The 10,359-nt window shown below is 42.8% G+C and overlaps 1 protein-coding gene across 1 annotated transcript; it reads right to left on the bottom strand.

The window, feature by feature from the left end:
- Positions 1 to 3,662: 3,662 nt before the first annotated feature.
- LOC139368359 (keratin, type II cytoskeletal 8-like) lies at positions 3,663 to 9,755 on the bottom strand. The gene is made up of 9 exons (XM_071107135.1): positions 9,239 to 9,755; positions 7,261 to 7,469; positions 6,152 to 6,212; positions 5,958 to 6,053; positions 5,490 to 5,654; positions 5,189 to 5,314; positions 4,821 to 5,041; positions 4,649 to 4,692; positions 3,663 to 4,517 (listed from the first exon to the last, which is right to left on the bottom strand). Exons 1-9 carry the CDS (start codon positions 9,650 to 9,652, stop codon positions 4,243 to 4,245), a joined length of 1,611 nt encoding a protein of 536 aa, XP_070963236.1. The 5' UTR covers positions 9,653 to 9,755; the 3' UTR covers positions 3,663 to 4,242.
- Between the last annotated feature and the right edge of the window lie 604 nt (positions 9,756 to 10,359).

Below are 10,359 nucleotides of genomic sequence, written 5' to 3'. Positions count from 1 at the left end.
AAGGTGGCACCGTGGTAGTATCTTGTCTTGTTATCCGGTTTATCTGCTTGTAATCAAATCTATACTTGGCCGTAAAGAGCATGGAATCCACAGCTGTCTCAAGTGACGATGCCTCAAAAGAGGTCCCAAAGGAGACATGCAGGATTTTGATTTTAGAGCTTTATGAGTCGATGCGACATGGAGGCAAATTCAAGATACAACCCAGCTAGCACATAACATTCTGAGAACTCAGAATTGTTTCTCAGAGCTTGGTGAGAGCGTGGTTGTCCTATGGTTATTCTGCACACAACCTTCCTACAACTTTCTGGGAATTGTTGCTTTACTTTGGAACATTCTCAGCACAATTAAGGAACTTCACAAAAAAAAAGTTATTTTCTTGGTATTTTATTACTTTAACAGAACTTTCCTAAAAGTTCAAACATGGTTACATTTAATTTACATTTTGGTAATGTTTTAGGAACTTTCTCCAACTGGTTCAACATTGGAAATGTTCCCAAATAGGTCAGTGAATGTTAAGAAACTACTTTCTACTGTGGGAATTCCAGTACTACAGTATAACGTTTTCTACAGGTTCCGTCATGGTTCTATTTAAAGTCAAGTTCTCAGAATGTTCAGAGAGCGTTAAGAAACAACGTTGTTCTTTGGGAATTTCAATACTTCCGCATAATGTTTTCTGCAGTCATGTTCTCAGAACATTAAGAAAACTTTCCATGAAAACCACATGAAGACATTAGAGCATTCAAAGAATGCTCTAAGAATTGTATTTTAAAACATAGACATTCGGTTCTCATCATCAACAAAACTCTCTCTATCCTCTGTCTTGTTAAGTGTGTTCAAGTGTGTTGGCTGCCCACACAGATTGGCCACACCTTATCTTGTTTCCTTTAAAATGGAGTCTTTTGGAATAGACAAAAATAAACAGCTTTAACGAGTCACGCTAGCTCCATCCTGGTGGCGCAGTGGACTAATTACATGGACAGAGAAAAGAAGATCACTGGTTTGAAACTCACTGATGCCGTGCCACAATGAAATATAAGTGTTTTTGCATGATTAATGCCGAAGCAAATTAATTTCCATTTGTCCTACAGTATCTGTGCTTGGAGATCAAAAGAGTTAACCTAAGCTAGCAGTGTTATTAAAAGTCTTATTTAAACATTCAGGGAACGTTTTAAGGGAAATATTCAAAAACCTCCAAATAACCTTTACATTTTGTTCACAACATTTAGAGAATGTTAATTTCCGTTCTCAGAACGTTAATAAATCGTCCTAGGAAAACTTTCAGGGAAACATAGTAAAACGTTTTCAAAACCTCCCTGCCTCCTAAAAATTTTCCCAGAACAGGCAAAATGTTCACTTCCGTCCTAAGAATGTTTAAAAAGTGTTCAGTTTTAATGTTCAAATTACGTATGGCTTTTTCCAAGAACCAATGGGAAACCAAAAACATACTTTCCCACAACTGAGAAGAACCATTTGAACAGTTGTCTACTATAGCATGAATGTGGTGCTTTACATTAATCTAACAATTCATAAGAGATATAGGTTGGAGCACTGCATGCCAGAATTTATGTTTTATGCATAGTAAAAACATGATATGTGCACTCAGGCTTCATTAGCTGGCCATGTATCTCATAGCTATCAGGCCAGCCTACCTAAGGGAAAGCCCACCTAATTTATAATGTCATATTTTAGTACATGTTGATTCATTTGTATTATACATGTAGTATCACACCACTTCAATCACATCATTCTGAAAAAGGGAGTGGTCAACAGCCTATGAAGGAACATATCAAGGTGTTGGGTGATGAGGTGGAGTGAAGATTTTGTTATACTTTGCTGCCCCCTGGTGAGCAATGCAAAATAACTCAATCTGACTTCTATCACAGAGTACACCACATGTTATACTGCTCCCTCTACTGGCTGAGAGGACGTATTGAGAGAGCTTTGTCTTTAGTAGGCCTTCAACTACAGGTAGTTGCCAAAATAATAGAAACATTTGTGGAAATGAGGGATACAAAGTGAATTGAAAGCAGGTGCTTCCACACAGGTGTGGTTCCTGAGCTAATTAAGCAATTAACATCCCATCATGCTTAGGGTCATGTATAAGAATGCTGGGTAGGCCATCATTTTTTGCTTACCATGGCTATGCTATAGGATAACAATGCCCCCATCCACAGAGCACAATTGTTCACTGAATGGTTTGATGAACATGAAAATATGTAAACCATATGCCATGGCTGTCTCATGGTGTTCCATCCCTCCAATATAATGGTTCTCCATCCCTCCAATAGAGTTCCAGACACTTGTAGAATCTATGCCAAGGTTCATTGAAGCTGTTAAGGCTCCCGGTGGCCCAGATACTTTATGTTGGCGTTTCCTTTATTTTGACCTGTATGGTTTCATTAAATTACATTTTTGACAGTCACTCAAAGTTTGTGTGTTCTGAGTGCAAATACAATTATTGCATATCTAGGCTGCTAATGGTGAAATGAGAATATTAAAAAATATATGTTTATTGGAACATTTTGGCTAAAGGCTTCTTAATGCATACAGAAATTAAATGGAAACAACATTGATTCAACAAGTGTGTGCCCAGTGGGTCATTACTGCAGACATGTCTGTCACTGTGTAACTTGTACTGCACGTCACTGGTGATTATTTTGGTGTTATGTACAGTAGAATGGTGTGCAATATATTATCACAGCCCAAAAAAGGCTAGTGTAGAGGTGTGGAGTCATTTGTTGGGGTGCTGTGTATATCACCTTCAACTTGTGTCCCTTCTCCTTTACTACCACTGGATGCTTCTCTGTCTCTTCCCTTTTTCACAATTTATCCATGGTTTTGATTGTCTCAGGTAAAAAAAAAAAAATGTATACTCCTTTTTTCTCCCCAATTTCATGGGATCCAATTGGTAGTAGTTACAGTCTTGTCTCATCGCTGCAACTCCCGCACAGACTTGGGGAGAGGTGAAGGTCGAGAGCCATGCATCCTCCGAAACACAACCAAACCAATGCACACCCAACCTGGAAGCCAGCCACAACAATGTGTCCGAGGAAACACTGGTGAGCGTGCACTGTGCCCAGCCTGCCACAGGAGTCACTAATGCACAATAAGACAAGGATATCCCTGCCGGCCAAACCCTCCCTAACCTGGGCCAATTGTGCGCTGCCCCATGGGCCTCCCCGTCATGCCCAGCTGCGACAGCGCCTGGGCTCAAACCCAGACTCTCTGGTGGCACAGCTAGCACTGCAGTGCCTTAGACCACTGCACCACCCAGGAGGCCCCTATCTCTGGTTTTTACACAGACTTCATGACATCGAATGCTCATTTATGTGTGCAACCCAAGTTGGGAAATTCTGGGTGACAGGGTTGAACACAGGCTCATAATTCTAGATTATGCAATCATGGCTGCCATGTTGGAATTCACAATGAAAAAAATGTTTTTATTTAACTAGGCAAGTCAGGTTAAGAACACATTCTTATTGTCAATGATGGACTAGGAATAGTGGGTTAACTGCCTTGTTTAGGGGCAGAAAGACAGATTTTTACCTTGTCAGCTCAGGGATTTGATCTTGTAACCTTTCGGTTACAAATCCAATGCTCTAACCACTAGGCTACCTATATGCATACAGAATCAAGATGAAAAACTCAGACAATCCAAGCAGTTTTCAGTAAACACATTTAATTGTTTGGTAGCAAAAACAGCACCTCAGGCAACAGTACACTGTGGGCAGCTTCTTTGGGGTCCAATAGAACACGACAGGGAAGACATGCACTTCTTTCTACTTAAGCCTAGCAGACATTTTAGACTAGTTGACCAAGAACACGGCTGCTGCACTGTTACATTCACACACTCTGAGCAACACTACTCATGAACACAACGTTATCATCCTTTTCATGCAACTGAACTCAGAGAATGGCCCTCTATACAGTTAACATGGTTGCATAGGTTTGGACAGAATGTACTACAAGTTGCAACTTATGGTTTTGCTTATTGACTTGTGGTGTAGCAAACTGCAGGCATTTTGTTTTAGTACAGAATTAGAAAAGGCGAAAGACATACAGTATGAACAAGAAAAATATTATTTGGTCCCTTTCAAATCTTTGGTTGGATTAAAAATGTTTATTGCTAAACAGCCACATTTATATTTCTTCTCATGTAGCATTGTTTACCTTTGACTTGAATTGTTACACTGTAGTGGAATGGTGAGCAAGAGAGTAGAGAAGGGGGCATTATCCAGCCGCTCAATCATCGACCACTTCAGAGGACTCGGAAACAACTTTGCCATCCTTGGTCTCGATCATCTTGATGACAACACTCTTCTTGTTCTGAGTGGTGACGCTGGTGCCGCTGCCGCCGCCGTAGCGGCTGCCGCCGCCATAGCCGCTACCAGAGCTGTAGCTGCTGCCACCGCCGTATCCACTGCCGTATCCACCACCGTATCCGCCGGAGAAGCCACTGGAGTAGCCGCTAGTGTAGCTGCTGTTAACACTCTCAGAGGGGAAGGAGTTGTAGCTAGCTGTAAGGTGACACAGAGAGAGACAACAGGTGAGTAGGGGCTGGCTAAATATGAATATCAAGATGTTATGAATGCACCACAACACATAAGGAGAAAACACAGGGTTTTATTTGAAGAAAGCAGGTACTTACAGCTCTGTTTGGTTATGTTGATGGACTTGATACCAGTTGCTAGCCTGGTGGTGAAAAGAAGACCATTTTGAAAATGTTTGTTTTTGGTAATAAATGTCCATTATCTTATATTAAGATTACACTGTACTTTCAAATTGATGTTTCCCATTTCCATGTTTGTCAAAAGGCTCACCTGTCCTCCTCTCCTTCCAGCAGTTTCCTGTAGGTGGCGATCTCAATGTCCAGGGCCAGTTTGACGTTCATCAGGTCCTGGTATTCCCTGATCTGGCGGGCCATGTCCTGCTTGGCTCTCTGTAGGGCATCCTCCAGGTCTCTGATGCGGAGCTTGGCATCCTTCACTGCCATCTCCCCGCGCTCCTCAGCCTCGGCGATCTGGTTCTCCAGGTTGGCACGCTAACAGAAGACAAAGACGCAGCATGTCGCTACTTCTGCTTATTATCAAATTGATAATTCCGTTGAAAAATACCCTATTCTGTCAATATCATGTAGGTCTACATGCCACCAATTTAATTCTTAGCACAGAGATTCTTTATTGTGTACCTGTCCCTTGACGGAGTCAATCTCAGACTGCAGCCTCTGGATCATACGGTTCAGGTCGGAGATCTCTGTCTTGGTGGATCTCAGGTCATCCCCATATCTGGTGGCAGATGTCTGCATCTCCTCATACTAAACATCCAACAGAGGAGAAAGTGGATGGTTTGTTGGTAATACATGGTTAGTGTGGAAGAACCATGTGACATCAACTTATGTTCCTTTGAACCGCATACAGTGTACTGAAAGGCTATTAGCAGCCCTGAACATAATCAAGAGGCCAAATATATATTTAAGCCCATTACTGTACCTTGCTCTTGTACCATGTCTCCGCCTCGGCCCGGCTCTTGTTGGCGACGTCCTCATACTGGGCGCGCACTTCCGCCACGATGGCATCCATGTCCAGGTTACGGCTGTTGTCCATCTCCACCACCACTGAGGTGTCCTTAATCTGGCACTGAAGCTCACGCAGCTCCTGGAAAGAGGGAGAAGGAGAGAGAGAGAAAAGAGAGAGACCATTAAACACTTGGCCTATTGCAGACAAGGCTTTCAGACGTCTGCCTTCCCCAGAGATAAAAACCCACCCAGACTGAGTCCATCAGTTTGACGTCAAAGTCCAGATACCAAGCAGATCCGTATGCCATAACTCAGTGAATAAATAAACCATACGCAAATACATCAGAGCAGTTGTTAGAAGCCGCCAACAACACAACTGGTTATAAGGAATGAGTGTCTTATTAACAACTGAAGTAGCTAAGCGATGAGCTCAGTGCCGTACCTCCTCATAGATCTGCCTCAGGAAGTTAATTTCATCGGTCAGGCTCTCCAGCTTAGCCTCCAGCTCAACTTTGTTCATGTACGCCTCATCCACGTCCTGAGTGGATAATTCACAATCAATATGTTAGTAAAATGGCAAGATGACAATAAGTGAATGACAGAAAAACGAATGGGATCCAAACTTAAGTTACTAACCTTCTTAATGAGCACAAAGTCATTTTCACACTCTGTACGCTTGTTGATCTCATCTTCATACCTGAGAAGATACAGAGCAATTGTTAGCTTTTTCTGATATTCATATATTCAAGATTACTTTATATATTTCTATGTCATAATTATATTGTAACTATTTATTATGTGTTTTTAAAAAACATGTATCATTCTTATTTACAGCAACGACCTGTGGAATAGCTACAGGGGAGAGGAGGGGGATGAATGAGCCAATTGTAAACTGGATTATTAGTTGACCGTGATGGTTTGAGTGCCAGATTGGGAATTTAGCCAGGTCACCGAGGTTAAAACCCCTACTCTTACGATAAGTGCCATGGGATCTTTAATGACCCCAGAGAGTCAGGAGACCCATTTAACAACCCCCAGTTTCCCTCAAACACTGTCCTGGGAATTGGGATATTTTTTAGACCAGAGGAAAGAGTGCCTCCTACTGGCCCTCCAACACCACTTCCAGCATTATCTGGTCTCCCATCCAGGGACTGACCAGGACCAACCCTGCTTAGCTTCAGAAGTAAGCCAGCAGTGGTATGCAGGGTGGTATGCTGCTGGGCTATTGTGATTTTCTTTACATAGATAATGTACCATTTTCACACTAGGGGGCATAAGTGCTACATCCACAACAAACATGCGTCTGGGAATTGTTTTCTACTGTGGTATCTTGACTCCATGCCAAACTTGTGTGGTGTTTCTTTACTTTGTGCTTTTTCTCCTGAGGACATAAATTATATGAGCACATAAGCAGTCTGTCAGGACTGACACACTGATGTGTGCGCCATGATGCAAGTGTGTGACATGAAGCTGAAAGACATCCAGCTCTGTCATCTAAATGATTTTCACCTCCAGACATGTGAAAACAATGGACTGCAGTTGGGTGTTGTCCATCCATAGTACTGAAATGTCCTATTACTGGTGTGTCCTGTATTACTGATTAAATCAAATACTCCATGAAACTCCCTTTACTAACATGCGTTCCATGACCTTATCTCTACAGTGGTGCTATGCACTGGGACAGAGGGTCTGCTATGGAAAAAGGAGTAACATTTGTAGTCACTTCTTCTTCAAGTCTTACTCACTTGTTCTTGAAGTCCTCGACCAGACCCTGCATGTTGTGCAGGTCAGCCTCCAGCCTCATCTTGTCGTTACCCAGGCTGTCCAGCTGTCTGCGCAGGTTGGCGATGTAGGCCTCAAACATGGCATCAATGTTGGAGCGGGTGGTGGTCTGTCCCTGGAGGAGACCCCACTTGGTCTCCAGCATTTTGTTCTGCTGTTCCAGGAAGCGTACCTATGTGTAGAGAGAGGGGGTAGATGTTTATGCATTTGATAGGCACACTGATCACAAGTTTATCATATTATATTGTTGCCTTTGGGACTTTTTCTGTTTTATATGAAAGAATAAAGAGAATAATCACATTTTTGAATAAAAGGACATTAGGAACATTGATGGTGGGCTAACATGACTCATCCATTACTATCATGTCATCCTCGTTAAATTAGGGTGTTTATTGCTTCAATTAGTGTTTGGAACATGTACGGACAGCTGACTCTGTTTTCAGGATAGACCTAGCAAGCTGTTTTTCCAAGGAAGCTATGACGTGCATCCTGACAGGAGGCAGAGGGGGCAGATGGAAAGAGCTGGTGAATTAGGCTTCCTTCATGTTTTCCTGTTTTAATAAAAGGGCAAGGTCGGGAAGTGGAGAATGGAGAGGAACAGGACAAAGATATAGGCGGGGCTTCATCCAAATGGCTAGAATGTAAATATTTGACTGTAGTATACAGGTAGGTGTTAATGGGGGAAGGGGAGAGCATGCAGGCTGACATGTTGGCTCGCTAACAATAGGGTGAGAAAATAGATAGATGGCTGTCAGTGGACATTGCTGATGAATGAGCCTCAGGTGAGATCAGGAATTCTCCTAAAATGGCTGTGTCAACTGGTATTGGATAAGAGTCAATACTTAGAAATAAGTATAAAAGGGAATTGTTATCACGATAAGAAAAGAGAGTCTATTTGCACATTTTTATTTCGTTTCTTTGGAAACATGCAGAGGTGAAATCTCTTTCTGATTAGTTTTGCTCCTTTTTATGTAATCAATCCACTAGTGTTAGCTAGAACATGAAACCAGCTGCCCTTATAAAATATTAACCCGCTGGAGCAGCCTACACGTGGGACAGTAGAAAACTGATAGGCCAGTAGACAACTCATAAAGAAAACACCCCCCAGGCACGAATGAAAGCAAACATTGCTATCACTTGTAAATGTTATCTATTGATGTTTGACCGTGTTCAGATGTTGCCCTCCATCTATCGGTATAAGCTACCCTATCAATGAATTTCACTCCATTGTTCCAAGACTTGTTAGGAATGTGAAATGTATGTAAGCATAGCAATGATGGTGATGACCAAATGCTCCTGTCTGTGCTTCAGGTGTATGGCCTTTTTTGTCATGTCATCCAGGGTAGGGGCGGATCACATACACCCCTCTGCAGGGTCAGGGTAGCCATTCCCAAAGTAAACCAGATCACTAGCTATGAGCTATACTCTAACCAGAGACAGACACACCCTTCTGTAGAAACTCTCTCCCCCACCCCACCCTGCTGCACTTTTGTTATTCATCACTATAAAAGGACAATTACTGCAAACCATTAGATGTGAAATCTTGAGAACCCAGGGAAAATGATCACACTTAGTTAGTTTGACTGTATCTGTGCTTTATTCAATATCAGACTTTTCTACATTTCCTTCCCTTTTCCAAAGTCATGAGTTTGCTTGTGCGTGTAATCAACCTAACATAATGTAACAGAGCTCTAACGGCGTGTACCAGCATTACACAACGTGGACTTTTCTATGTATCTTCTCCACTGTTCCACATTCATTACACAACAGACACCTCAGCATTCGAATGGCTAATAGAGATAGATTCATAAAACCCCACAGTACATGACTGTCTCTACTTCCCTTTTAAAATTTCTGGCAGTTTACAAGCTCCAGGCAAACTACATTGTCAGACATCTTCATAGGTACAGAAAGACAGACAGACAGGTTACCAGGACTGACCTTATCAATGAAAGAGGCAAAGCGGTTGTTGAGGCCCTTGATCTGTTCTTTCTCATGGGTGCGGACGATCTGGATGTTGGGGTCGATGTCCAGGTTAAGGGGGGCAAGCAGGCTCTTGTTCACTTGGACAGCAGTGATGGGGGCATGAGAGATGCCACCCATCCCCATCCCCATCCCCAGGCCCATGCCACCTCCATAGGCAGAGGAGCTGGAAATGTAGCTGCCGCCTCCACCACCGGCCCCGAACCCACCTCCCATGCCTCTGTTGGCCCCTCCATAGGAGCTGCGGGCGCTATAGCTCTGGCGAGAGACCCCCTGGCTAGGTCCAGAGTAGGACATGCTGCTAAAGCTGCGAGGGGCTGCCCCGGAGGAAGAGGACTTGACGGTGTAGCTGGTGGTTTTCCTGACCGACATCGTGGTTGGTGAGTGCAGGACAATAAGGGGGAGATAGAATGGCAGGCGGCTTGTCTTGAGTACTGGGGAGACCTGAGTGGATAGACAGAGAATTAGTTACAGCACTGGTTTTAAGAGCCTCCCTGGTGGGAGGGGCCAATGGCTAACTCTCATTGGCCAGGCCTCTGGGTGAATGGTAGGAGAGGGAGGAGTTGTGCAGTGTAACAGAACACTTTTAGTTTCTAACACAAGCCCACGAAACCATAACCTGGGTTTTGGAGCCTGTTAGGAAAAACACAATTTTGTAGGTATTTTGGGGTGTTTTTTTCCGTGATGGAGGTACGGCATAGGGGCTGGGGCATTAGAATAACTGTTAGAATGTGACATCTGTGGTGAAATAAGAGAGCAGTATGTCCTCAGCAGGCTATTGTGTAAACAGATCTGAGGCCTTATGTCAGTCCTTACCCAGCTCCTTGCTAAACTTTCTGATCTATTTATGTTGTTCAGATATTATGGTACTTAAGTTTGGATGGTAGCACTTTACATTAATGTAAGGGTTTCTAGGCTTTATAAGTAGATTGTTAATCATTAGTTTAGTTTAAGAATCAATAATAAACAAATATTTCTTACTATCACACTATTTGCCAAGCATCAAAACTTCAACCACACAATTTCAACCAATGTCTTACTAACCATTTTCTACAGATTTATAATGATCTATAAGTAAG

Source organism: Oncorhynchus clarkii, chromosome 16 (genome assembly GCF_045791955.1).
Source record: "Oncorhynchus clarkii lewisi isolate Uvic-CL-2024 chromosome 16, UVic_Ocla_1.0, whole genome shotgun sequence".
In the NCBI taxonomy this organism is placed as follows: domain Eukaryota; kingdom Metazoa; phylum Chordata; class Actinopteri; order Salmoniformes; family Salmonidae; genus Oncorhynchus; species Oncorhynchus clarkii.
The sequence above is the reverse complement of the archived record's forward strand: the minus strand, read 5'-3'. Positions and strand labels throughout refer to the sequence as shown.